This window comes from Pogoniulus pusillus, chromosome 8 (genome assembly GCF_015220805.1).
Source record: "Pogoniulus pusillus isolate bPogPus1 chromosome 8, bPogPus1.pri, whole genome shotgun sequence".
NCBI classification, from domain to species: Eukaryota; Metazoa; Chordata; class Aves; order Piciformes; family Lybiidae; genus Pogoniulus; species Pogoniulus pusillus.
In genome coordinates, this window is record NC_087271.1 from 31130849 (window position 1) to 31158838 (window position 27990).

The following is a 27990-nucleotide window of genomic DNA, read 5'->3' on the forward strand; positions in this document are numbered from 1 at the left end:
TCATTCCAACTGGTGCTTAGGAGCAGTGAAAGCTTTGAAGCGATTTTGCATCTGTGTGTCTAAGTTTAAAATATTTACTGTTGCAGTCTTTGCACATATCCTACAATGATATCACAAGAAATTGTAATCAGCTTTCACATGATAATCACAGTATCATCAGGGTTGGAAGAGACCTCACAGATCATCAAGTCCAACCCTTTACCACAGAGCTCAAGGCTAGACCATGGCACCAAGTGCCACGTCCAAACTTGCCTTGAAGTGCCCCAGGGACGGTGACTCCACCACCTCCCCGGGCAGCCCATTCCAGTGTCCAATGACTCTCTCAGTGAAGAACTTTCTCCTCACCTCCAGCCTAAATCTCCCCTGGCACAGCCTGAGGCTGTGTCCTCTCGTTCTGGTGCTGGCCACCTGAGAGAAGAGAGCAACCTCCTCCTGGCCACAACCACCCCTCAGGTAGTTGTAGACAGCAATGAGGTCACCCCTGAGCCTCCTCTTCTCCAGGCTAAACAATCCCAGCTCCCTCAGCCTCTCCTCATAGGGCTTGTGCTCAAGGACTCTCACCAGCCTCATCGCCCTTCTCTGGACATGCTCAAGCATCTCAACGTCCCTTTTAAACTGGGGGGCCCAGAACTGAACACAGTACTCAAGGTGTGGTCTAAGCAATGCAGAGTACAGGGGCAGAATGACCTCCCTGCTCCTGCTGACCACACCATTCCTGATGCAGTGCTGAGCATTACAAGAGAGACTCATAAGTCCTTTCTATACCAATACAAGTCAATTTAAGAAATCGAGACAAATGTACTATACAGTTTTTAGATATAAACACACTCATGTATCAATGAGACAATAAAAGTTGAAAAGGTAAAACATATTCAGGAAAGCAAACACAACAGCTTCCAGGCCTTCTCCTTATCAGTGCTAGAGGTACAATGGGAACTTTACACAGCCTGGGTTTTGTTTTGGTTTTAATTCCTGGAACCTGACCGGCATGTAAGCAAGATCGCTTTGATTGTTGCAGTGACTTCCTTTCCCTGAAACTTACTTCTTGTCACAATGCCCTGGGATTTCCTTTGACTTTATCAAATTAAACCAAACATTATTTAGTATTCAGATTATGAGGTAAGTTACCAAACCGAATAACCAGGATCATTTTCACAGTGGGAATATTAGTTTGATGCCAATGAAGCCGCCTTGTTTTCCAGTTGCTAGCCTGTGTCAAAGGTCCTTTTGCCTTTTTCTTGGGCATTCAAAAATCCTGAGCGATGTTAAAATGATGGAAAACGTTAGAGACTGTTTTCTGGTTTGCTCAATGGTTGGCATTAAGTAATGCAATTAAAGGTATTTTCAAACACTCCCTTTGTGATGCTTTGGTACTATTTTATAGTTGTGTCTCAGTATACCTTTACCTACACAAACTCTTCCAACAAACAGCCTTTTCCGGAACGATTTCAAACGTTTTAAATCCTTCCCACCTTCCATTTCCAAGGTCTATCGAAAACTATTTTTCATTAAGATCACATCTGACCTACAAAACTCTGGACTCAAGCACTGGGGACTGGGAAGGTCCGAGGGCGGCACACGCCCGAGGCGGCGGGTTTCCACCAGTAGCGTCGCGGATGAACGTGCCCCAGGCAGATCATCACTGCCCGCACAAGAGGACTCTGCCCCGCTCGCCGTTCTTTACGGTAAAGGCCGCGGCAGGCTCCGGGAAGCCTCCCTGCCTCCACAGCTAGTGATCGCCGCAGAGCCAGCCGCAAGCCCTGCAGCGCACAGATAACAGCCGCGGCTCCCTGAGGCGGGGACGCGTGCCGAGCGCCGCGGGTCAGCCGCCCCCAGCAGCAGCACGCACGCCCCACCCGGCCAACCGCCCCCTCAGCGCGGGGAGAGGCGGGCCCGGGGCGGGGCGAGGCGAGGCGAGGCCGGGGCAGGCCTCCCCAGCCCTTCACCAGCCGATCCGGGCTCTGCGGCTGACGCCGCGGCTGCGCCCAATCCGCTGCGGCGCCGGGCCGGCTCTGGCACCGCCTCCCGGCGGCTCCCCACAGACACGGGCCTGAGCGGCCGCTGCCGCTTGGGCTGAGTCAGCGCCCCCTCCCCTGCTGAAGATGAACATCATGGACTTCAATGTGAAGAAGCTAGCGGCTGACGCGGGCGCTTTTCTGAGTCGCGCTGTGCAGGTACCCCCGCTTGCTTGTCCCTGTGGGAGCTTTGCCGGATCTGGGCTTTGCCTGGACCGGGCTTTACCGAGATTGGACTTCGCTGCCGCGGCCCTAGCTGGGGGGAGGGGGGCAAGGCGGGGTCGCCGTTGCCGCCACTGTCGCTGCTGGGCCCGGTGCGGGGCGTTGGTCGGGGAGCCCAGCTCCGCCCCAGGCCGGTGGAGCGGTGGCTGGGGAGGGGCCGGGCTGGCAGCTGGTTTCTAGCTCTGAGGGTGTGCCAGGCCCGGCTGCGAGGGGTGAGCCCCGGACCTCTGGCCTGGCCGGACAGCGATGTGCCTCCTCCTCCAGACAGCTCCTTCGCCTGCGGATTCCCTGCTGGTCCTGGGTTTGGCAGGAACAGGGGATTTCTTCTAGGCTGGTTGCAAAACAGTTCGGAGTGATGGCGAGGGGGAGGCTGAGGCTGCCCAGAGTCAGGAAGAGGTGCCTGGGCTCGATAGTGGTCTCGTTGAGCAGCCATCAGCTGCCAAAAAGATACAGTCGGGGTTATGCGTGGAAGGGACAAAGGTGTGCCGCGTCTGGAATAAGCCAGTCTCTTCAGTGGCTGCTAAAAATGCATCGCGGTGCCTGATCCGTCAAATTCAAGATCTGATGTGATACATGAAAGTATCTGCTTAGGCTTTTTTTGGTTTGAATTAAGCTTTGATATATGTTTTTAAGCCTGTTTGATAACCCATTGTCTCTGAATTGGTCTTCCACTTTCTTCGCACTTAGGGCACTATCATTGGCTTTTGTTCCTTAGCCGTTGTCTTGACTGTAATACCCTCTCTTTATGTAATCAAACTTAAACAGATTTCCTGTAGGGAGATGGACATCCAAAGCAGTACATAGTAATCCACTTTGGTTTCTCTTGAGTTCTCACTGGGTCACAGACAGGTTTGGAAAGTGATTACTGTTATCTGGTCTGATCTCAATATTCGAGCAGAAGAAGTGATCCGCGGCACAGCAGAGCTCTGAAAATGCCAAGCTGTCAAAAAACGTGGTTTATATTTAAATGAGCAGTCGTTGTGGCTCCCGTTTGTGATGAAGATCTTTCCATGCCTTTTTTTTCTTTCTTTCCCCTGGCTGTTTCAGGGGGTTTCAGAGGTCTGTATGTTTCCTAGACCTCTTCTTTTCCAGGCTCCACCCTTTTTGGTTTTTTTATCTTGCTGAATGTGGGCAAAAAGGAGATGTAGTTCACCCTTCCCTGGAAGATCCTGTGATGGGACCTTGTGATTCGTCTATCTTGACTTTTTACATTGAAGTCATCATTTTGCTTTTCATCTAACTCAAGTTTTTGTAGTCTGTCATGGTTTAATGGTGGTCTGAACTGTGGTTTGCCCAGTCTGCTTTACCTGCATTGTTAACATCTGAATAGCTTCATTAATTATCTGCTTAACCTAAAGTAAAATTCAATGAAAATGCTGAATAATGTTGCCCTATCAGCTGCCACTTTCCCCTAAAATGAGAAGTTTAATGAAGCCACTGAGGGGAACGAGTAAATCCATAACATGTTCTTGTAAACCAAGTAGCTCATGTTCTGTGTGCTGTTATTGCTTTCCCTGATTTGTAAGCTATTAGGCAGGGCCTGCAGATAATATTAAGAGAGATGAATTTTGTATGTATTTGTTAATATCTGCTAGGCATAGACTGTGCACTTCTTTGAAAGTTACAGCTCTGGATATTGAGTTAGACTCTTAAGTTCATACATGGCTGGATGATGTGATATGGCATGATATTAGTTGCTTTGGGATATTACAAACAAAAAAAAGCCCCACCAAACCTTATGAAACAGTTCAGCAGCATACTATGGCATTTGAATTTAGAAGATGGGGAATGCCTTTTTAGTGTTCCATACGCTTCTCAGACTTTTCTGTTACAAAGGGATTTGAGTTGGCTTACCTGATACTGATGTTCCAGAAAACCTGTTCCTTCTGAGGGTAGACTGCAATGTTTTATGTAGTAATCTGTAAAAGAAAAAAAATCAACCTTACTAGTCATCTTCATACCCTTCCTTCTATCAGGCAAAGAAAGCTTAAAGGAGTCATTCTCAGACTTGAAGTAGTTGCAGTTTGTGGAACAAAGTAGCAAGTGGTTACAGTTAGTGGCATTTGAGGTGAAATAAATAATGACATAGAGTGTGGTAACAGTAATTTGAGTCCTTCCCCTTGTCAGGCTCTGTAATTGACAAGCTGCCTGCTTAGTGGTTGGGAATGAGCTGGTCTTTTACTCTTTGGAAGCAGAAATGCTTTTAGTCTTCATGACTGCTCCTTCAAGATAGAGGCTTATCTCAACGTAATTCCTCCTCCTAGTAATTCTACAATGTAGACCTGAAGTGCTGATCGGAGCATGATAAACCAGTTGTATGCAAAACAGTACATATTTTCTTCTACATGAGTTGTGCATGTTCAGGCAACTTGTGTATATACTTTAATAAAGGCAAATGGATTAGATGGTTTACTTATAGGATTTGTTCTAGTAGGTGCTTATATTAGGTATCTCTGTGTGACACTTTTTAGGCTCTGATAGAAAGGACCTCAAAACTTCTAAAGCTCTAATCAAAGTAGAAAATCATTAGTGTCTGCCTATCTTGGAACAGTTTTTCTAAGCAGAAGAGAAATTCTTCCTTATTTTGTTCTTATTCTGAAGGGATGGAGTAATGTCTGAAAAAAAGACATTACACAGAAAGACCAGTTCAGATTTAGATTTCAGGGTAACTGATAGGAAATCAAAGTGGCAGCATAATTCTGTCAAACCACTGTTTACCATGCTGCTCAATAATGCTAAAATTAAGTTTTTCCTTGAAGTGTTTGTGAAGTATAGCACTGTCATATTCACTAAACAATTTTCACACTGCTGGGATTTATGCAAATATTAATAGGAAACTCCGTTTTATTTAGAAATACTGTTCTCTGTAATTAGCAAAAGATAATTTCAAACCCTTTGATAATGTGTTAAATCTGTACAGCGTTTCTGAAAACAACTTACAGTATCTGACATATTATAAAGAACTTTTTAAGCAGTAGTAATATTACACTCATGAAGAAATTAGTCCCTCCTGAACTTTCTCACAGACGTAATTTGTCTATATGAAGAATTATAGGTAGCATTTATCTAGACTTTATATGCATATGCATTCAAAGTTGGTTTTACTCCATATGTGCTTGAGATGAAAACAAACTTGGACAGTGCAATTTACTTGTGTTGCATTCTTGTGTCTTATTTTAAGCTTAAATAGCCCACCAAAGAAATAGTTAAGAATCAATTTTGACAGCTGAAAGTGCTTCCAGTCCTATTATGTTCTTAATTGGTAAGCTTGTGAGGGATTTAATCATAAGCCAGGTTCTTCTGAAAATGCCTAACTTTAAACAGGATGTCAAATGATGAGATCATCATCATGATGAGAAAGTATTTCTGAATAGAGGCAGGCAAAACCCTCAGTTCCGGTTTTGCTTGGTTCCCTGATGTGAAACACGTGGCTTCCCCCTCTGCCAGAAAACTGGGACTGAAGTACAAACTGCTTGTGGTTTAATAAGAGTTGGCATGAATTTAATATCGTGTGAAATAAATTGCCTGCTGAATTTATTTAGCTAAATGGAATTGCACCGTATTTCATTGTTACTGAAAATGCAGCTTGGAAAGTAACAACAGAAGTCATCTTACTGTTGTTGTAAAGCATAACAAGATAAGTTTTAAATATAAACAATTCACCAAACATTGGTTTGTGTAAAAAGCAAAACGCTCTGCATCCTGAAAGATACATATTCACCCAGGGTTATCTATTTTAGCTTTTAATCCTTGTCTTTAAAAGCTTTCTCTAATGTCTAATTTAAATCTTCATCCTGAATTTAAACTCACTACTTTTTGTCCCGTTTGCTGTAGACAGAGCAACATTTTTTTCAAACATGTTAAAGATAGGTGCAGTCAGAGTCTGTTGCACCTTTAGGTTTTGCTGTGGGAGGAGGACCAAATTTAGTTACAAAATGTACAAGATTTAAGTAATCTTTTTATTGTCTTCTGGCTTATATTCCTTATGGCTCATGTGCAATGTACTATGCAAAACTGGACAAAATGTTTCAAATGAGAACCCACTTCTAAGTATAGAACAAAGAATTTCTTCATTGTGAAGAAGGGGACCTACAGGAAAGCTGGGGAGGGACTATTTACAAGGTCCTGTAATGATCGGACAAGGAGTAATGGGTTTAAAGTGGCAGAGGGGAGATTTAAACCAGACATTAGGAAGAAATTCTTTACAGTGAGGGTGGTGAAACACTGGAACAGGTTGCCCAGGGAAGTCATGGATGCTCTCTTCCTGGAGGTGTTCAAGGCTATATTGGATAAGGCTTTGAGTGAACTGTTCTAGTAGGTAGTGTCCCTGCCTATGGTGGGGGGTTGGAACTGGACAGTCTTTGAGGCCCCTTGCAGCCTAAAGCATTCTATGATAATGTTGTAAATTACCTTCTTCATCTTGATTAAATACTCTCCTGCCCTTTTCTCCCTGATAGTAAGGATGCATTGTTGATCTTAAAAGCTTTCAAATTTACCCTTAGATTTGCATTGATGACTGAATAGTGATGTCTTCAAAAGTATGATCTGCAACTTATATGAGTGATTAGGTACATCTTAAACTTGTCCTGGAAAGTTACGTACGTGAACTAACTTTTTTTAACCTATCTGACTATCTCCCAGTTCACAGAAGAAAAGCTTGGTCAAGCAGAAAAGACTGAACTGGATGCTCACCTGGAGAACCTTCTCAGCAAAGCAGAATGCACTAAATTATGGACAGAAAAAATAATGAAACAAACAGAAGTGTTATTACAACCAAATCCAAGTAAGGAGCTCTTCAGGTTTTTGCTTGCAACTTCTGTTTACCAGTGTTAATGTTTACTGCAATAGATGTTGCATAAGTTGTGAGTAAGTATTTCAGTCTTGAAATTTGAAGGCTAGAGTTAGGAAAATAGCTGAGAACTGGGGACACTGTCTGAGTTGCTGGCTCTTAACTCTTCAAATGGGAAAAGCTTCAGACAGAGCTATTTAAACTGTAGCATTGTTTCCATACTCTAGTCAGTCTCAGGCTGACTGTTTTTTTATTTGCTTCCTGTTTTCCACTGTAATTCCAGAAATCTTAGGTAGCTGTAAGAATTTTTTATGTGGTAGATGCAGTAGCTCAAGAAAACTCATTACTTTAAACTTCACAATACGATTCAGTTTGAAGCAGGCAAGATGAACTGAAATGCCTGTCTTTAACAGCTCCTTTACAATAAAAGTGGTTTTATTGATACACCATACTTAGTCGATATAACGTTTTAAATGTTTTCATCACTAGTGAGTCTCTTACTATAGCAATAACAAAAAAGACATGGGTAGAAGAAATGTAGTTTTCCAATGTGCTAATTTTGTTTCTGTAATTGCTGATGAATGTTAAGGATATCAGACTGGTATCTTACAGTTATCTCTGCCATTTGTGACTGTTTTGTTACACTTGGAAGCGATAGGAATTCACGTGATGTGTAGATCTATATCTCAAGTCAAGGCCTGGTGCCTAGTCACTAGGTGAGCAGATATTAAAAAATAAAACAATAAATCTAAACCTCCTTCAGATTTGCTCAAATGATGAGATTGTTTTCAATGTAGAGATACTAGCATTATTATAAGTATTCTCCTTGTAGTGACACACTGAGTCACTACTAAGATTTATTAGTATGGGTGAATCGTACACTGATAGCACTTCTCTAATGCCAAACAGATAAAGTCTTTATAATGCTGATCTCTGAAGCATTCTTCTGGAAGCATGTTGCATCCTGTAGTACTATAAAAGCAGAAGTTAAAAAAACCCCAAATGTTAAAACAAAAATAACTAATCCTTTGGGAAGGCTAGACTAGAGCTTACGGAATATTCTTGCTAAATTTTCTACTTCCTTTCCAGGCCAGAGGAAATAGTTATCTTGTTCATTTAATTCAATATTTGTAGTATCTCTTGACATTTTAGAAACTTGTAGAGTACTGAATCATTAACTGAAAACTGGTAGAACTGTGAATAAGATTCAGTAGAAGGATAAAATCCATGATAGTATCTCAGCTGTGCTGACCAGTCAGTTTTCTGATGTCTAAAAATACCTGGCATTAAGCAGTGATCTTTGTCTGTGAATGTAACTTCAGCTGTCTGGCAGCCTGCTTAAGAGGACTATCACATGAGGCAGAGAGTTTCTTTTGGTTGTTGTTAATGAAGTGACCCTGTCTGAGGAAGGAAAAATTACGTTCAGTCACATTTTTAATTGCACCTTTAGGTCAGACCCATGTAGTAGTCCATAATTTTAGATTACTCTTCAGTTCTGTCATCATTTAATAAAAAATAAATATTATGGATAAAGAAAAAAAAACCCTGTATATTTTTTGGTTCACCCTTGGTGCCAGGGAATGGACTGGTACCTATCTTTGTCTATGTCAGTTTAATTTTTTTGATCTTTGAGAGAGAGGAGTTATTTAATCCAGTGCTGATGAAAGTTGTCTAACAGTATTATTTTTTGTTACATCAAAGTGGCAAGTTTGTACATTGTGAAAAGCTTCTTTATGGTTTCCTGTACTCCTGCAGGCTGATATTAGTTCATACTGACATTATTAATAAAGTGAGCTAGTTGGGAAGTCAAAATAATTGGTCAGAGAAATTGGGTGTTGTGTGTGCAGAGTTTGCTGTTGAAATAAACAGCCTCTCTGTGTCTGAGACTTTTTCACCTAAGAAGCATGCTGTGATTTAATATTATGATAGATGGATATTAATGTTCACATAGTCACAACTCTTCTTTTTATACTTTTGTTGCTCAAACTAAGGAAACATGGCAATATGAAATGAAACATTTTTAGTATCTTCAGTGAATTCTTTCAGAGCATTTCAGTAAAGGAGGGGATCTGATTTCTGGGGCCACAAAACTTTCAGAATATCTTAAGAGGGAACCTAAGGTAGTTGTTTAACTTAATTCCTACGCTGCTAGTTCTAGTGAAGGGGAGGGGAAGAGGTTTTGTTAAGGAGAAGTGTTCTGTTCTGCTCTTACAACAAAGACTTCTGGACAAAATTTTGGATAACTGTATAAATATGCTGATGGAAGGGAGAGGAACAGTGTAGTTTTTCACTTTCACAGATGGCCTTAAGAAGCACTTGAACATAGCATGACAAACCTACAATACAGTCAGTGTCCAGGAATGTTCTTTTCAGCTTAATATTGTTCACTTAATGAATGTGGAGTACAGTGTCTGGATTTTAATTTTTTTCTTCTTAATTTTGTTTTTTTTTTTACTTAAATTTCTAATTCATGGTTTAAATTGCAGTAATTATTTCAAATAAAACATGTTTTAGATGCCAGGATAGAAGAATTTGTCTATGAGAAGCTGGACCGCAAAGCACCAAGTCGTATGAATAATCCAGAGTTACTAGGCCAGTATATGATTGATGCTGGGAATGAATTTGGTCCAGGAACAGCTTATGGTAAGTAGAAGCAAAAAATATGTCTTGTGTTGCAGAACTGAAGGGAGAAAAAATGCCCAAATCTAGCTTTTCTTAACCGTGTAAGATGATATTCCTTGTTTTCCTCTACTTGAAACAGTTCAATGGCTTTTGTATCAGTTTGAGAAGACTTGCTGTATAAAATTGAACATTAGGACATCAGTTATGAGATTTTTTTCCAATTCTAGAAATAGAACCTGCTGTTGGAATGATATCTGTCTTTGTGCATGTCTAATTTTCTTACCAGACAAATAATTCTGCAATTTATCTTCCTCGTTATAACAGTGTATCTCTACACTGCTATTTACACATCTGACAGCATTTATGCATTATATTAACTTTAGGAAGAAGCCTCTCTAACTTTACAGTATTCCTGCTTTTCTTAATATGTAGTATTTTGCTAAAGGTAAGCAAAAATGTTCTCATCATCTGAATTTTTTCTCCTTCTCCATCCAATTTTCTGTACTTGTGACAGGAGAGCTGGAGGTGTTCTCTAATGTTTCACACTAGCGTTAATTATAAAACCTAGTTCTAGTGTTTTGTACAGCACTTAAAATTGCTGATAACAGATTTAGCTGTTCATTTAATTTGACCAGATGAAATGCCTAGGTGTCTGTATTTATATTATAATCTGCAATCAACCTGTGAGAGGTAGTTCTCTTTAGTTGCTTTTTTCAAAACTGAAATAGGAGGGAACACTTTTCTTCTGAGTTGAATAAATTATTTATATCAGAAAATAACAGTGTACTTATAAAAAAAGTTATTTTTAATAGAAGAATATGAATACAAAATCAATAATGGCAGGCTTTGTTCCTCTTACTTCCACATAGTTTAATGCTATTTAATGCTTTCCATAAATTTAGGATTTTTAGAAATCAAGTAGGTAACAAACTGTAAGCATAAGGATAGATACACTGTTAGCTTTCATGTGGTGTTACAAAATATTTCAGTCTTCTGTAAACTTAGTGGCTTTTCCTCACAAGGATGTGTCAGCCTGTTGAAACCTCTCGTAGTAACTGTGTTCTTGATACCCTAAGTTCAATTTCAGTACTTTACTCACAAACATTTCAAAATATTGTTCACTTTATGTACAAATACTATGTAGAAGTAGTAGGGGGCAAGGAAAAAGCACGCTGTTTTCAAATAGCTAAGTGAGCTTTTTCCTTGCTACCAACTAGTCCTGACCAAAACAGAAATATGGTTGTTTGATTAAAGTAGGTACCATGGCTGGTTCTAAATCAGGTGTTCATAATGGAGTTGCTACAGTTAGAGCCACTTCAACAATATCCTATCTGTTCTCATTGAAATGTTGCCTTGAATAGAGATGATTATTAATAAAAAATATTTCATTTGGTGTTGAGTTTGTTTGGTTTGAGTGGATGTTTACTTTAGGCGTGTTTGCATTCTTGTTTGTCTCTTTTGTTGTCTGAGGTTTGTTTGGGTTGTTATTGTTGTAGCTGATTCAGATTTCTTTTGAAAGCCCTTGTGACAGTATTGGATTATCTTTCAATCCGCTGGCCTAAACTTTCCTGCCTGTAGAAACCTGTTCTGTTAACCACCTTCACTATGAAACAAACTTTTGGGTTTATGTTTGTTTCACAGGAAATGCACTCATTAAATGTGGAGAGACACAAAAGCGAATTGGGACAGCAGACAGAGAACTCATTCAAACTTCTGCTATAAACTTTCTCACTCCCCTACGAAATTTTATTGAAGGGGATTACAAAACTATTACTGTAAGTTGAATTTTGCATTCTTCAGCATTTCACACCGGCTGTAACTAAATCTTAAAAATGAAGTAGCAGATAATTGTACAAAATTGTTTTCCTCAAAGCAGGAAGACTTGGGTGGAATTTGTGCTTTTGGTGCATTTTTCTTCCTTTTGACCACATGAAATGAAAATAATTCTGAAAACTTGTGGAGTTTAACTGTTGTTCTATTAGAAGTATGTATCGGGAGTATAAAATGCATGAGAATAATTACAATGTAATTCTGCCTCCTATATTCAACCGAAGAACCTTTTTTGTATGTCATTCTTAATGGAGATGAAAATTCCAGGTAAGCAAGCTTTTGAGTGTGTCTACCTATTCTCACAAACTAACTTACCTCACTTTCAGAAAGAACGTAAACTATTGCAAAACAAAAGACTAGATTTGGATGCAGCAAAAACCAGATTGAAGAAAGCAAAAGTTGCAGAAGCTCGAGCTGCAGTAAGTAGAATTTTTTTTGACTTGTCCATAACTTTCAAACTTATTGATACATTCTTACGAACTTGCCTGCTTGGTTTCCAGTCCCAGCTTCTTAGCCTCATTATTTTTCTAGATGCTTTGAAAGAAATGCCGTAGTGGGACACAAGGAAATGCAAGCAAATTGCTGATCATGGTGTTTATTTTCTATTTTTAGATACTCCATCAGGTTGAGCTTACATGACCCAAATAAATATTTTCCTCTTGTTCTGTACTAGATGAGCCTATACTGCCAAAAATGACCTGCTACAATCTGCCAAGATACTTATAAATACATTTGGAGGTTAAGTTTTTGCCGTTTGAGTCTTTCCAAGTGTTAAAGCATATGTATAATTATTTCCCAACTGACAATTTTATCCATGTTTAACTTCTCTCCATACAAAATATTTGTAGTTAATTCTTTTTGTATTGTTTACAGCTTCACAACTCCAAATGGGGTGGTACTCTTACACTTGCATCTCTTAACCCTTCTTATTCCCTAAATAAGCACTTGTTCAAGGAGATAATAATTACTACAAAATAAAAAGCATTTGTGTTTTAAACTCTTGAAATGCCTCTAAGTGGAGGAATAGATAATTGAATGTATGCAATTTTGACAGAGTATGCTTATGGTATTTTCATAGCTATCATTTGACTGCATTCACAAAAGTGCTGCAGGTAATTATGGATAGTGATTTCTCTTTCTAGGGTTAATGCAGTAGAAGTGCACACAGATGCTGAAGTAATACAGGTAATTTAAATACACAGGGACAGTGTACATGATGAGGGGACAGAGGCAAAGCTATCAGATTTTGCTGGCTTTTCCAAATGGGTCACTGTCCTCAAAGATTTCAGAAGCGTCACTTCTGAGACTGAGCTTTGTGGATGAAGCACCTTTCATCTTTGGGACAATGATTCTTCTGAAAAAACATCATTATTCCTGCCTGGCAATTCTGCATCTGTGTCCTAACTCCCTCATGTCATGCACACTGAGCCTGTGTTTTTAAATTATCTTTATCTTTTGTAAGTCCATGCATTTATTTTCCCCTTACAAAATGTAAATTTAACGCAAAAAAAAAAGTTAATTCTCTTCTTTTTAAACTTTCTTAATTTTTAAGCCTAACAGAGCAGGGTTTTGGTCAGCTAGTAGTGGAATTTAGAAACAGTGTATCCAAGCAATTCCTTTGCATGGATTTGTTCTGAGTTAAATGTTTCTCCTCCAAAAAAAAAAGTATTTTTGTTATTAGCTTTTGTTTGTGGCATAGTAATAGGTACATTTAGTTTCTAAAGCAATACAGCATAAGGACATTGTTTCCCTTGAGCTTGGTATTAAAAGAAAGGCTCTGTACTTGAATTTTAGTTCCATCGCTAGTGTATTCATCCAAAGCTTCGTGCTTGGACAAAATTATTACCAGTTGCTGCTGCTACTACTTGACCAGGCTAAAAATATTCATACAGTAAGTAACATGCAGTTTGATACACAAATAATTTAGTACTGCATGAAACTTTAGGCCTCTTACTTCACCACCTTTCCTATACTTCAGTTTTAATTGCATTTTAGCAACAGTATGCATGTTGAAGAGGCATTAGATTGTAGAGTGCCCAGAGAATTGGAAAAAATTCCATTTCTACTTTATCCCCTGCAATATAGAAATGAGAACTAACCTGGATATAGGTGTGGTGCAAATGGTTTGTCTTCTGTCTTACTTATCTATGGAGGAAGTTATGTGGCAAATAGTTCTGAACTGCCAGGCTAGCAAATTATATTGAGTTATGATGCAGACTGTTACATTTTCTTGTTTTATTCAACAGGATAAAGTGATACATTGCATCTACATTTGTTTGTTTTTTCCTGCTACAAAAATACTTAATGCTTGATGAAATTACATTCTCCCATGATTACTGTACAACTGAAATCTTAGATCAGTATTTAAAATACTAAACAATTTTACATGTCTATGCTCATTTCACAGGTTTCGTTAGCTTAAACTTACAGTGCTTTGTGCCAACAATCTGTTCACTGGCTATATTCAGTGTTGTAACTTGCTTTTGTCTCTTATCTATGCATTTAAGCAACTAAACACCTCTCAGCCTGAAGAGAATAACATTATGGTAAATGTCTCTTACGTGCTCAACTTGCTGCATGTAAAATGGCTAAAGGTTTGTTGGCCTCCTGTGTTCATTCACTTTCCTATCAAATGTTTCCTCTTGCTATTCAGCTCATTTTGGTCATGTTTCAGGTGTTTTTCGTTCCAATCTAGGTTGGTGTGGTGTACTAAATACACTTATGTCAGTACAGCATTAGATGTTGTTTCATCTGAATATTTCTGATAAACTGAAGTACATAGGATTTAATATCTGAGATTATGAATGTAAACTTTAGAGGCAAAAGAGATTATTGTTTTAACATTTCAATTTTTATATTTTGGTCGCTTCTGAAGTTAATTTCACCTATTGGAGGGAAAATAATTATTTAATTTTTCAATTTTTTAATGTGAGGAGTGAATTATGTGACATCTGAGAGGACTCAGTAAAGCAGAGGGTTTTAGCACCACATTTGTGAAAGTGGAAAAGGAAGGAGTTAGATTATTAAGTATGACATAGACTGTGCTGTTCAGTCTAGCCTGGTTTGGGTCACCTCTCAATATTCCAGATTTCTGAGTCATGATCAGATAAAAAGCAAACAAGCTTGTTTGCTACAACTTGCTTCTGCAACCTTTACACACATTTCTTCCTATTGAAGTCCTGATGATGTTGTCATCTTACAGCTGCAGAAAATAAATGTTAAAGGAGAAGTGCACTGCAAGGGAAAATTGGAGCAGCAGTCTGAAGTAATTAACTTTTAGAGTAAATTCCTTGAAGTGCTATGACTACTTACCTACTATTACAATACTCAGTTTGAGATAATTTTGTAGCATTTTAAATTAAATTTAGCTTTCAATAAAAATGCTTGTGAAATGGGAAACAAGTAATGAAATTAGCAAGAGAAATCATTTGTCTATTTCAGTCTTTAACTGTGAATAGCTTTCCATAGTTTTCCAGTATTTTAACACATTCAGATAACTTCAATTCCTCCATATGATAACTTAGTTTGTCTGGTCCATGTAATTTTGCAAGTAGTTGTGTCTTATGTTGTAACAGCTTGGTTTAAATAGGTTCTTGTAACATGAATTCTGCAAGTCATACACTCTCTTCAGTATCTGACTTATTTTATGTCTTCCATACTCATTGTACTTTGAATGTATAAGAAGGGCTTTGAACAAGTGAGTTAGAGCACTCCTGAAATTCCTGTGAAGTTCTTAGGAGAGGAATGTAGTTAAAAGCCAAAGTACATTGCATCCTCTATTAAAAGTATCATCAGTATCTAAGTTTGTATATTTTTATTTTCCCCCTTTCCATTCTCAATGCTGACTAGATATGGGCTGAGGAAGTGACAAAAGTAAGTAAACAATTCAGAAATTGCAGAATTCTGAAATCATAACTTGTGCTGGTCTAGTCTAATAAAGGATATTGCATGTTGTTGATTTCTGGCAAACAGAAGCTGTGCTAGCAGTTAAGAAGAAATTTCTTGGAGGACTTCTGTAAAGGAGGGGAAATAAAAGCTAATGGTAGCAATAGAAAGTAAAGGGAGCTGGAGGGCAGGGGATTTGGAGTATGTTTTTTAAAGTAGGAACTGCACCTTCAATATAGGGCTGAACTTTTGCTGCCTTATTATTACTGTTACACATTAGCACTATTGCAAACATTTGCATCTGACTGTGTTGCATGTTACTTGGGATTTATTAGCTTCAGCTCAACCATTTGAAGTCAGTGCATTTAGCACTGACAGTCTCCAATCTGTTTTATCTGTCACTTCAATGAATTAAGCCTGTCCATTATTTTAACTTCTGGAACTTGTGTCAGTGCAAGTCCTTACTGGGCCACTGGAAAAGACTCGAGCATTAATTTTGCAAAGCAGTTCCAGTAAGAGTCCTGGGACTCTGAGTCAGGCAGATGTTGGGATCATGACAGTGAGGGTCAAGGGGATGAGGTGGGGCACTTCTTGGTGGTGATCGGTAACAGAACAAGGGGCAATGGACACAAACTAGAACACTGAAGCACGTGGAAAAAGATTCTTTACTCTTAAAGTGACAGAGCACTGGACCAGACTGCCCAGAATGGTTGTGGAGCTTCTTCTCTGGAGAGTTTCAAGATCTGTCTGGATGTGTTCCTGTGCAGTTTGCTCTAGGTGACCCTGCTTTGGCAGGGGGGTTGGACTAGATGATCTCCATAGGTCCCTTTCAACACTTACCACTTTGATTCTGTGAAAGGCAGCTGTGTGGGATGCAGGGCTTTGGTGTTAGAATCTGGAATATGGAGGTTTGGATGAAATCTTGGGGGTTGTGAGAGAAAATTAAAAAAAGACTTCTTCTGTTCCAACTTTCTGCGAGTTATGGTCCAAATGGGGAGTATGTGGGCAGAATGTGACAATTTGCAGAGAAGAAGGGGTTAAAGAGGTTGAACTGTAAAAGGAAGGTCAATTTTGATGCCAAATTTTGGAACCATTTTATTATTTAAGTAAAGTAACAATATGGAGGCAGCAAACCTGTCTGTGCTTGGTACTGTTGTACTTGGTACTACAGTACTGCTGTAAGACAATGAATCAAACTATTTACTTTTCAGTGATGAAGACAAACAACTTTTAAAGATAGTGAAAGAAATATTACAAAGTGATTAACCATACCATAAAGGAGAGAAATCTTGTCATAAATTATGTAATTCAAACTAAAATTCCTTTTATTTTTAAGCATATAATAAACAGAGACTATTCAGAAGAAACTACAACCTGCAGGTTCTGGCAAAAGAAAAGTAATCCCTCTAGGTTTCTAAAGACAATCTGTCCTGTGTATGAAAATTGAAGGAAGAGATTCATAGATGTTTTCAAATTAAATCTAAGAGGTTTCTCAACAAAGATTTCAGACTGTCTGGTAGTCTCTAAATCAATTACAGGTATCTTGGTTTTAGTTAGAACAAAAGATCCAAGATCTGCATAGTGTCGGTGAGAAACTGTATTCAGCTTAACTTCCTCTCTGAAATATGGTATTGGAAGACATTAAAAAGTGCACTATGAAACAAATCGAGGGGGTAGTGATGCTACACAGTTATGAACTTTGTTAGGACTCTTCCAAATTGTCTGGTATGGCCAATGGAAAGTGCAAATATTCTAAACACGTATTCAGCATGATGAGGTTAGATAGCTTTTGTACTCTGGGAAGACCTCCTGTCTTTCGTCTACAGAGAAGACAAAAGAAAATATAGCCCAGCTATATTGGGTATTATTGATATGTCTGTTATCACTGCTTTACTAATAGCATGTCTAATAAAACACGAGGAAGGTGATTTTATTCCTTAGCTACAGAATTGCACAATATTTCTGAGAGGTCATATCACATTCTTATGTGAAATTTTGAGAGGTTATGGATTTCCAGATATTCATATTCAGAAACTCCGTTCATATTCTGAACTTAGGGAGAAAGTACGATTTTGAGGGACGTTCATGGAAGATACCCAGTGATGCCTTCTTGTTTGTTGTAAAACCAAAATATGACTGCATCTTGGGGGGAGGGGTCACTGAAAAGGTTAAACTTGTGTTTTGTTCAGAATCAAAGGCGACCAGGTAGTATATTTCCCAGACTGAAAATCAGCTGTTTTTTACTGAATAGATGTTCTGTCCTGCTACTGCCCACCTAGCAGTACTGAAAATAAGGATGGGCATCTGATGAACAGTATCATGATTCACTTGTATGAATTTCTACTAAACCAATGCACTGGGCTTTTATAAAGCAGTTTATTTCAAGTCACTCTGTACTGGCTAAGTCACTAAATGTTGCCACATTACTCACTTTCCCCCTTCTTACAGAAGGTGGTTTGTTTGCTAAAATAGATTATTGAAACAAATAGATTTTTTTCTAATGGATATTTCCCTTGCTTACAATGTTGTGCCTTCTTATAAGTTCCTGCCCAATAAGTAAATACCTGAAAATAGGAACCTTTGCAACTGTTGACTTCAGAGAAGCAAGAAACTAGGCTGTTCATCTCCAGATAAATGATTTACCTATGATTTTACTGTGTTTTCTTGAAGGAAATGAAAATGTTGCTAATACAGAAGAGAATGATTTTCTTTCTCTCTTGGCTATCAGATTTGCTTTTTTTCTCTTATGAACTTACATTTCTGTCAGGGACTGCCAGATGGATTTCACTGACATAAATACACAACTAATAGGAAAATTCCAAGTAAAGATTCTTTCCTCAACAAACCTTGAAAACCTAATTAGTTTGTAACCTGATACATACACTGATATCTCATTTTAAGTTAGAAACACACAGCTGCTATAGCTGCTTTTTTGCTGTTTAATTAATGACTAAGCCTTTCCAGCTGCAGTGATTTAGATGAAAAAGTTTTCTTGGGTAACTTGCATCATTCTTCTGTGCTCATTTCTGAGATTAAGATCCTTTCATATTGACTTTGTATGGATTGACATGAGCAGAATATTTGCAAACACATACAATAGTAATATTTTGTAGGTATTGCTTCACTAAGCCTTGGAAGAGTAGATTGTAGACATTGTGACATCATTTTTAATGTATTTGTATTTTTTAAAAAGTGTCTTCCATATTCCTTCCCAAATACTCTGAAGTGATTTTGCCTTGTGTGAGATGGAAGTCCATTAAAACTGCCATAACATTATTAACTTATTTAAAAGGTGATACCAGTGTGTAACAAGGAATAGATTTGGCTTTGAATTATTTAAATATGTGACTTCCATCGTTTTAACAGAAATGTTACTCTGATGGAAGTTAGAACATTTGCTGTAGTTCAGAAAAAACTATAGCAGCTTGGTGGTCAGTATGAGACATTAATTTATGAAATACTCTGTTAAAAATCACTGTCAAACATATTTGTACAGCTGATTGCTGTGCAGTTTCTTGACACAAATAAAGAAAAGCTTCATTTGGTCATATACCTGTTAAGTCAAAGCATGGGGAAATAAATTATATTGTCTGTGGTGATGACTACTATCCTGGCAGAAGCTCTGGAGCAGACACTTATCCCAGGGAGCATTTGGTTTGCTGGTGGGAGAGGTGAAGTAATGTTGTTAGCAGAAAAATGCCTTTGTGGTGCATACAGTGACTCTGTGTGGTAGATGTCTGATAAAGCTGTTTATAGAGGGACATGGAACTGTTATAGAGAGTTCAGAGGAGGGCCACAAAGATGATCAGAGGGCAGGAGCACCTCTGCTGTGAAGACAGGCTATGAGAGTTGGGGCACTTCAGCCTGGAGAAGGCTTCAAGGAGACCTTATAGTGGTCTTCCAGTATCTGAAGGAGGCCTACAGGAAGGCTGGGGAGGGACTATTTACAAGGTCTTGTAATGACAGGACAATGGGTAATGGATTTAAACTGGCAGAGGGGAGATTCAAACTAGATGTTAGGAAGAAGTTCTTTACAGTGAGGGTAGTGAGACACTGGAACAGGTTGTCTAGCGAGGTTGTGGGTGCTCCCTCCCTGGAGGTGTTCAAGGCCTGGTTGGATGAGGCATTGAGCAACCTGTTCTAGTGGGAGGTGTCCCTGCCTATGGCAGAGGTGGGAACTGGGTGATCCTTGAGGTCCCTTCCAACCTAAACCATTTTATATTTATATATATATATATATCTCCTTAACATTTCTGAACCCAAAGGTGCAAATACTCTTTCTTTGCCTAGTAATGGTCTTCAAGGGAAAGACACATATACTTCAAATACTTAAACTTGACATTAATGCATTTGTATGAGGACTTCTGAATAAAACAGGGCTGCTGCAGTTAGAAGATGTAACAGAGTGTATTGTACAAATACCTAATGTGCATCTTTACTTACAGTCTGAACAGGAAGTACGAATTACTCAGAGTGAATTTGACCGTCAAGCAGAGATTACCAGACTTCTGCTGGAAGGAATCAGCAGCACACATGTGAGTACTCAAAAGGGGTAGAGAAGAAAGTAAAAATTACAGTAAGATACTTGGGAACTTTGGTAGTGTCAAACTGAATTGTGTTGTGGGTTTTTTTTTAAGTCTAGGCTAGTATCCACTGAGTTTGACTTTAGTCTCTCCTTGAGAATGCAGAAGCTTTCTTTTTTATCCTTTAAACTCAGCTTCCCATTCGCACCAGATCAACTGAATCTCAAAACCAGAGAAATATGCTATGAAATACTTATTGTTGTGAAAACACTGTAGGTAAATAGCATGGTGCTTGTACAGCAGCTGTTTTTTAGACTCAAATACATTAAGTTTTGTGACATTTAATCTCGGTTAACCGATAGTTGTAGTGCTTGGATTTATGTGCCTTATATCCCTGTGTGCCAACTTTGACACTAGCAGCTGACTAGGAGACCAGTACAGCATAGCACTTTCATAAACTAGAAACTTGGATTGTTTTGCTGTGTTGTAGGCACATCATCTCCGCTGTCTGAATGATTTTGTTGAAGCTCAGATGACCTACTATGCACAATGTTACCAGTACATGTTGGATCTCCAGAAACAACTGGGAAGGTAGTAATACTTTTTTAAAGTGTTTATATATAGTAGGAAAATGTAGACTGATAAACAGTAGTGAACACAGAATTATGCTGTACTGAAAAGAAATATACTTGTTCTCAAGTAATTAATACATAATTGCCCCAGTGCCACTGCTTCCCTAAACCTACACCCAGCACTAATGCCTTTTGAGGGTTGATCTACCAAGATTTTGTGTATTTTGTAATTAAGGCAGTTGAGGCTGAGCTAACCTCACTTACTAGCACAAAAAGAATTTTCTGGAGAGCTGCTTGTAATCATTCAGTTGTGTTATGCTTTGTGCTACAAAATATGGGGAAAGTTTTTATTCTGTTACCTCTTAATCTGCTACTGGGTACTACTAGATTTTCATTGAAACTGGATTCTCCACTGTTCAGTGAATTGCAAGGATAAATGTTGTTTCTAGGGAGAAATGTGCTTGGAAATATGTGTAAGCATCAATCTAAAGGACTCATAGTGGAATGAGCAAGTTTGTCTAGTGTCTGTTCTAAGTAACTGTCCCTGTAAAGTATCTTTGATTATTTTTCATGACAAGGAAGTAAAACCAAAAGCGTTCTCGAGTCTTGTCCTTTTCCTGACTTGCAACTTCCTGTGGCATTTGATTTCCTTTCCTTAGTTTGTTTGAATGGGTAAAGACTTCTTTAAAACAAAAAATCCTTAAAACTGGGTTTTAGAAGAGCTGTGTCTTTTAAAGTTACAGCCCACTGAAAGAAATATTCAACCATGAAATTTAGTAGCATAAAAGTGCAAGTTGCAGAATTGAAAGCTTGAAAATAAACATGTCTTTTATTTAGTAATTAGAAAGTGAAGAATATTTACACAACTGTTTTGAGAGGGGTTTTTTTTTAAGCTGTTCTTTTGTCCCAGTGTATTTGCCAAACAGAAAGCCCTAAGCATAATACCTTTCACCTAAGGAACTACGTATTCCCCTTTAAAAATCCCTTGTATTAAGATACATAACATGTCCAGAGCAGCTGTCTTTGTTTAAAATTTGTGTAAACTGCTACAGGTATGCAAAGTTCTATTTTAAGACAGTACTGTCTTTAGGAAAATGGGAAGATCTGTCTTTGTGGCTGTGATCTGATTAGTGTTTTTGATAAAAATACAATGACTGCTAGGTGACTAGAAGCACAGAAGCTTTGGTAAGTCCTGAACACTTCAAACAACTTACCTGAAAATTTTCTGCCTATGTGGATTAAAACAATAATGGTGTTAAATCTTGGGTGTGTCTTTCCTTCCTTGTGCAAGGAAGTCCCACTGGACTGTAACAGAGGGAACCAGCTCAGGACCTCAAATTGTGCTCCTTGTTTAGGAAGAATTCCTCATTTTATAGTCATATGGTGCATAGCACTTGCATTAAATAAACAGATGAGCTGGATACGTGTAGTATTCTTCCTGTGTTATGCATAGGCAGATGTAATACCAAGGAAGGAGCTTAAAGGCTGTTTGGCTAGATTTTGGTTCTGTTTGCCTGCGCTCTGTTGGTTCACAAGAGATACACAGTGCTGAGTTCCACATGGTCTTTCCACACATCTAAGAATGATGTGCCACAGTTGCATATGAAAGCCAAGCTGCACAGGACTTGTTTTTCGTAGCTGGTGGACCAGAGGTATTCAACAGTTAAGCGAGATGGCTTCTGCTTCAAGCAATAAACTTGGCTTGCAGAGTAGGTATATATTAATGTGTTTTACTTGGGGCATATACCCTAGCCTGGTTCACATTGAAGACTATTCAAGTTTCAAAGCTGAGCAGTGATTATTTTTTTTTTCCTGATGTACTCTACAGCATCAGCTGTAGGGATGGTGAAGAGAATACTTGTGCTTAGGTTGCTTTATATAAGTAGACTTGGTTTTAAGGATCTTTCTCTATTTCTCTCCATCCTGTGCAGCTGCTTGAAGAATCAGATTTGAAATACTCTGGCCATGACTTTTTTCCCCCCTATTTTTTTGTTCCTCATTTTTTTTTCTTGCTTAGAACTGCTTTTGCTCTAAATTTCTCAGCTTCCTTAACAGCCAAGTCTAAACTTAGGTATTATTGTGTTTTTTTTTCAAATTGCCTGTTACTACTCCTGCTACTAAAGTGTTCAAACAACAACAAAAATATCCCAAACATCTGAATAGCTGATGTTTTCCAGTAGCAAGTCTATATATGACTTTGTAAAAAGAGTGAGACTTAATGCCTTAGTGGTTGACAGAGTGGTTATAAAGCTTTGGCTTTCTTTTCCTTTGAACTGAGTGGAATTGTTTACAATTAGTTATGATGTTAATATAGAACAGGTTTAGCAGTATACTAAGCAGTAATTTAGTACTGTTGAGAAACAGCTAGCTGGCCTTTAGAATTAAGTCCCTCTGCCTATCAACTAATCAAGTAATAAGTACAGCATGATGAGGCACCACTGAGTTATCCCTGCTGAAATGTGGGGTCTATAAGTGAAATTGAACTTGTGTACAGTACTGCTGCATCTGACAGAGATCTGAGCTGCCTTAATTCTACCTGTATTCATGGGCAGATGATCAAAAAATTAGTCACTGTATTGATAGTTTTCACCTGCATCAGCACTGAAATCAGCTCCTCTTATGAGCATAAATAATGCTACAGGCATTACTGTGGAAATATACTGATCTTGATTTATGTGGTTAAAGTTGTTGCTGAACTGAAGCTTCAAGAAAAGCTGGGAAGTTCAATCTCTTGTGGCACTGCAACCCAGGATACAGCACAATGGCATGAGTCACAGAACCATAGAATCAACCAGGTTGCAAGAGACCTCCAAGATCATCCAGGCCAACCTATCATTCATCCGTACCCAATCAACCAGACCATGGCACTAAGTACCTCATCCAGGCTTTGCTTGAACACCTCCAGGGACAGCAATTCCACCACCTCCCTGGGCAGCCCATTCCAATGGCAAATCACTCTCTCTGTGAAGAACTTCCTCCTAACATCCAGCCTGTACCTCCCCCAGCACAACTTGAGACTGTGTCCCCTTGTTCCCTTGCTGGTTGCCTGGCAGAAGAGACCAACCCCCATCTGGCTACAACTTCCTTTCAAGTAGTTGTAGACAGCAATGAGGTCACGCCTGAGCCTTCTCTTCTCCAGGCTAAACAACCCCAGCTCCCTCAGCCTCTCCTCATAGGGCTTGTATTCCAGGCACCTCACCAGCTTTGTCACCCTTCTCTGGACATGTTCCAATATCTCAACATCTCTCTTGAATTGAGGAGCCCCGAACAGGACACTGTTCCACTTCCCCCTACCCTGCTGCTCACAAATCACTTTATTTCTTTGCTTTCCACTCCTCTTGCTTTTCAGGAATCTTACTCTCTGCCTTGTACCTGCTCTGATTCTCATCATAGTTTGTTGTGATTCAGCTCATTAACTTAGATTATAAACTGTTCTTTTTTACATCCATTCCTTCAACCTCTTTTTCTTTTACAGCAGGGTAATGAGTTGAATTAACTTCATGGAAAAATCTGGCAAGCACTACAGCTGGCATAGAGCAAGCAGCAGCCTGACCTAGAAAGGAGGAGCTTAAGTTGATAGTAGTTTGTCTTTAGTGTAACAGAAATTTTTGTTTTACAGCATAGAGATAGCTGAATCAATGAACTGATTTAGTATGCAAAAATAATTGTGGGATTTCTTCTTCTTTCAGAGGGAGGCTGTGTTTTTAACCTGCATTATATTTGCCTGACCTGGTTCACCAGGACAATCCTTTGTGTAGCCACATAATTGAGGAATGAGTAGAAGGAAGTGGAGGCTACTGGCTGAGCTGTCATTTTTTCAGGGTGGCAATATTTCTGTTGCAGTGTGTTAGTTTGATTTTTATTACAGGTCAGGAACAAGTAGGTTTATAGATTTATACCAATACCCATGCTGTTCTGTTACTGCTGTCTGTCGGTGCTTATTCCGTGGTTAATAAAAGCAAGAATGCCAATTTAGGCATAAAGTCGTGCATAGCTGCCCATGTAGAACTGATGCACTTAAAAGTCTTCTCATTTTGTTTTCTCCCACAGCTTTCCATCTACTTTCCTTTCTAACAATAATCAGTCCTCCTCAGCTCCTGCGCAGAGTGTTTCTGCTCCCTCAGTCTTGGCCTCAGCCTCTGCTTCATTGCCATCAGTAAGCAATTCAATAGTTACTTCAGGCATCAGTGAACTGAAGTCATTAAGTGGCAGCAGGAAAGCTAGAGTTCTTTATGACTACGATGCTGCAAACAGCAGTGAATTATCACTACTTGCAGATGAGGTAAGAGTTTTCTATGTACCTTCAGCACTTAAAGGTAAAATTGAAATGCTTGTGACCTAGCAAGTTAAGATGTGCTACCTCAAGAAATCTGTGGTGTTGATTGTTTTTAAATCAAGCTTCAGTACTACTCTTTAAAACCTTGCCTTCTGCCTATATATCCTACTATTCTAGAGTGAGTTAGCATTTTCATGGAATGGTTTAGGTTGGAAGGGACCTCAAAGATTGTCCAGTTCCAACCCTCTGCCATAGGCAGGGACACACTTCCCATTAGGACAGGTCACTCAAGGCCTCATACAACCTGGCTTTGAACACCTTCAGGGAGGGAGAACCCACAACCTCCCTGGACAACCTGTTCAGGGTCTCACCACCCTCATTATGAAGAACCCTTTCCTAATACTTAGTTTGAATCTCCCTTCTTACAGTTTAAACCCATTACCCTTTGCCCTGTCATTACAAGACCTTGCAAATAGTCCCTCCCCAGCCTTCCTGTAGGCCCCTTTCAGATACTGGAAGGTGACTATAAGGTCTCCTCAAAGCTTTCTCCAGGCTGAAGAGCCCCAACTCTTGTAGCCTGTCTTCATAGCAGAGGTGCTCCAGCCCTCTGATCATCTTCATGGTCCAACAGTTCAATGTCCTTCTTGTGCTGGGGACTCCGAAACTGCACACAGTACTCCAATTGGGGTCTCATGAGCGCAGAGTAAAGGGGGAGAATCCCCTCCCTTGCACTGCTGGCCACACTGCTCTTGATGCAGCCCAGCACACGTTTGGCTGTTTGGGCTGCACATGCACACTGCTGGCTCATGTTGAGCTTTTCATCACCCCAGATCCTTAAGTCCTTTTCCTCAGGAAAATGCTCTCCAGCCATTCGCCACCCAGCCTGTATCTGTGCTTGGGATTGTGCCAACCCAGGTGCAGGACCTCACACTTGGCCTTGTTGAATGTCACGGGGCTGGCCTGGGCCCACCTCTCCATCCTGTCCAGGTCCCTCTGGATGGCATCCCTGTCCTCTAGCAAGTCGACTGTGCCACACAGCTTTGTGTCATCTGTAAACTTGCTGAGGCTGCAGCAAGTACTCCAACTGGCTTGCAAGAACAATTGGCAGATAATCAAGATGCAATTCATACTGTCTACATTTTGCCACACCTTTGACACAGTCATCAATAAAATTAGTCTTTCAAACATTAAATATTGCAATTTAGGAAGAATATAAAAATGTGACTGCTTCTTCTTTTGATGGCGGTGGTTGTGCTGTGTTCATTCCTGCTGCAGTTCAATTGCACTCTTAAGTAGGAGAGTATACAAAGCAAGTAGAGAGATATAATGAAACAGGTCCCCTGGTAATGTAACCATAGCTGAACACTGTAAAAGAGTATCCACAAAAAAGTTTTCAGACTTTTTGGTTATTTTTTAAACTGTTCATTACTTACATATTTCTATTTGGCCTTTTTCTTCTTCAGACAGTGGTTTAGGATTTGGTTAAATTGTGCCACATCAGCACCATCTGTCTTTCTGTTGTACTGGCAGGTCCAACAAACTTTATTTTTACATTGCCTGTTAAAATCAATAGCAATAGACAAGATTTATAGATTATAAAAAAACCACAAAGAACACTTTAAAATATGCTGCTAGATCTACTTCTTCTCTGTGGAGCAGTAAAGTAATTCTTATGAGCACTAGATTATATTCCATGAATGCTCATATTAAATGCCCTATTTAATCTGATTATTCTCAATTCCAAAACCTTGAAGATGAAGATAGACTTTTTTCCAGTCAAGGAAAGGTTATAATAATATGTTTTTGGTGTGGTGTGTTTGTTTTTGTTTGTTTTTTTTTTAGGTGATAACAGTGTACAGTATCCCTGGCATGGATTCAGACTGGCTGATGGGCGAGAGGGGAAATCAGAAAGGCAAAGTGCCTATTACTTACTTAGAACTGCTAAACTAAATGGTTGGCCTGAATAAAGACTGTCAGTTATGGTGACACCATATTTATATACAATTAATGTTATGTAAACAGATTTAAGTGTCTTCCATGTTACTGTCTTGAGGGACAAATACCAGCCATTACAAACTGGCTTTTCTGCCAGTGTGGTTGCATGGTAAATACTCTATTCAAACTTGATGTGTTTTAAGCTTTTACTTCACGTGCCAAGAACATGTTTCCTACAGATTTGTTTCTACTGAAGTTTTCACTAATAACAAGCTTCTACTTTTGAGTAATTTAGATTGAAAGCAGGAGGTACTGTTTTCTACTGAATTTTTTTCATTAATGGCAAAGCTTTTCTTCACATAAAATAAACTTCTTGTGAACTGATGCAGGTGTAATGCACGTTATTTGAATAACCAAACATGAAACACAACCCTTGAAAGAGTCTGTGGTTCTGCTACCAACACTTGTGGAGCTCAGATGTGCTGAGGTGTATGTATATGGCTGTCTGCTGAGTACCTTGTGCATTTAATCACCTTTGAAAACTGAAAACAGTTGTCTTTGCTCTGAGAATGTAAGACAAATTGCAAACATGTTGAGATTTTAAAATGCACTTAGATGAACTGACACAAATTACAGACCTGTGTTCTGACTTGTTTCTAATCTTGCCTTATGGTGTGGTTTTTTTTTTCCTGTAATTACTTTCCCACAAAAGAGCCTAATTCAGTTTGATTAACAATTATTAAGATTTTTCAACTGCAAATCAGTTTTTCTCTTAAGCTCTGTGTTTTGCCAACCAAATATGCACTCTCTCACTACATAGAAGTAGTTTTATAGATGAACATATATTTGTTCAGCTTGTAAGTTTTAATGAAATCTACACCCACAGTTCTTATGCAACAGTTTATTGCTCTATTCTGGTGGGATACAATTAGAGTTACACTTGTTTGTTTGTTTGTTTTGCAAGAGGACCTCCTTTACATGTGTGGGAAGAGAAGACCTAAAAACAGCTTTAAGAAATGTTATTGGCATTTAGTATTACCTGACTTTTTCCTAAACATTGCACTTTTAAATGTTTTTATAAGCAACATTTTAAAATCTGTAAAAATATTAATAAGATCAGTTAAGGGGAAGCTTATTTTAAGTTCCACTGTATTTAATTCCTTGAATTTAACTTGTTGAAGGAAATTCCTTCGATTGAGAATGAGGTTGTTCTCCTTGCAGAAGATGCAACATTAACTGAAGTCCATTTTGGTTCTGGGGGAACATAGGTGACATATTTAGCTCCTCATCAGCAACTTTGTTTGCAATGACAGTTTTTAAC

General features: G+C 39.0%; 1 protein-coding gene across 3 annotated transcripts; it reads left to right on the forward strand.

Moving 5' to 3' along the window:
- Positions 1 to 1961: 1961 nt before the first annotated feature.
- Positions 1962 to 27053, forward strand: SH3GLB1 (SH3 domain containing GRB2 like, endophilin B1). Of its 3 annotated transcripts, XM_064147946.1 has the most exons (11): positions 1962 to 2174; positions 6879 to 7020; positions 9541 to 9669; positions 11290 to 11423; positions 11805 to 11897; positions 13986 to 14024; positions 15328 to 15351; positions 19809 to 19898; positions 20377 to 20477; positions 24509 to 24740; positions 26577 to 27053. In XM_064147946.1, the coding sequence occupies exons 1-11, from the start codon at positions 2103 to 2105 to the stop codon at positions 26682 to 26684; spliced, it is 1164 nt and encodes a 387-aa protein (XP_064004016.1). In that variant the 5' UTR covers positions 1962 to 2102; the 3' UTR covers positions 26685 to 27053. The 3 variants fall into 3 exon arrangements, with proteins under 3 accessions (XP_064004016.1, XP_064004017.1, XP_064004018.1); XM_064147947.1 differs by lacking the exon at positions 13986 to 14024; XM_064147948.1 differs by lacking the exons at positions 13986 to 14024; positions 15328 to 15351 and having other exon boundaries at positions 1965 to 2174.
- Positions 27054 to 27990: the final 937 nt, after the last annotated feature.

Coding starts and splice junctions, on each gene's coding strand:
- SH3GLB1 (XM_064147946.1), top strand. CDS start 2,103: ATGAACATCATGGACTTCAATGTGAAGAAGCTAGCGGCTGACGCGGGC. Junction 2,175..6,878: donor TTCTGAGTCGCGCTGTGCAG/GTACCCCCGCTT, acceptor ACTATCTCCCAG/TTCACAGAAGAAAAGCTTGG. Junction 20,478..24,508: donor CTCCAGAAACAACTGGGAAG/GTAGTAATACTT, acceptor TTTCTCCCACAG/CTTTCCATCTACTTTCCTTT.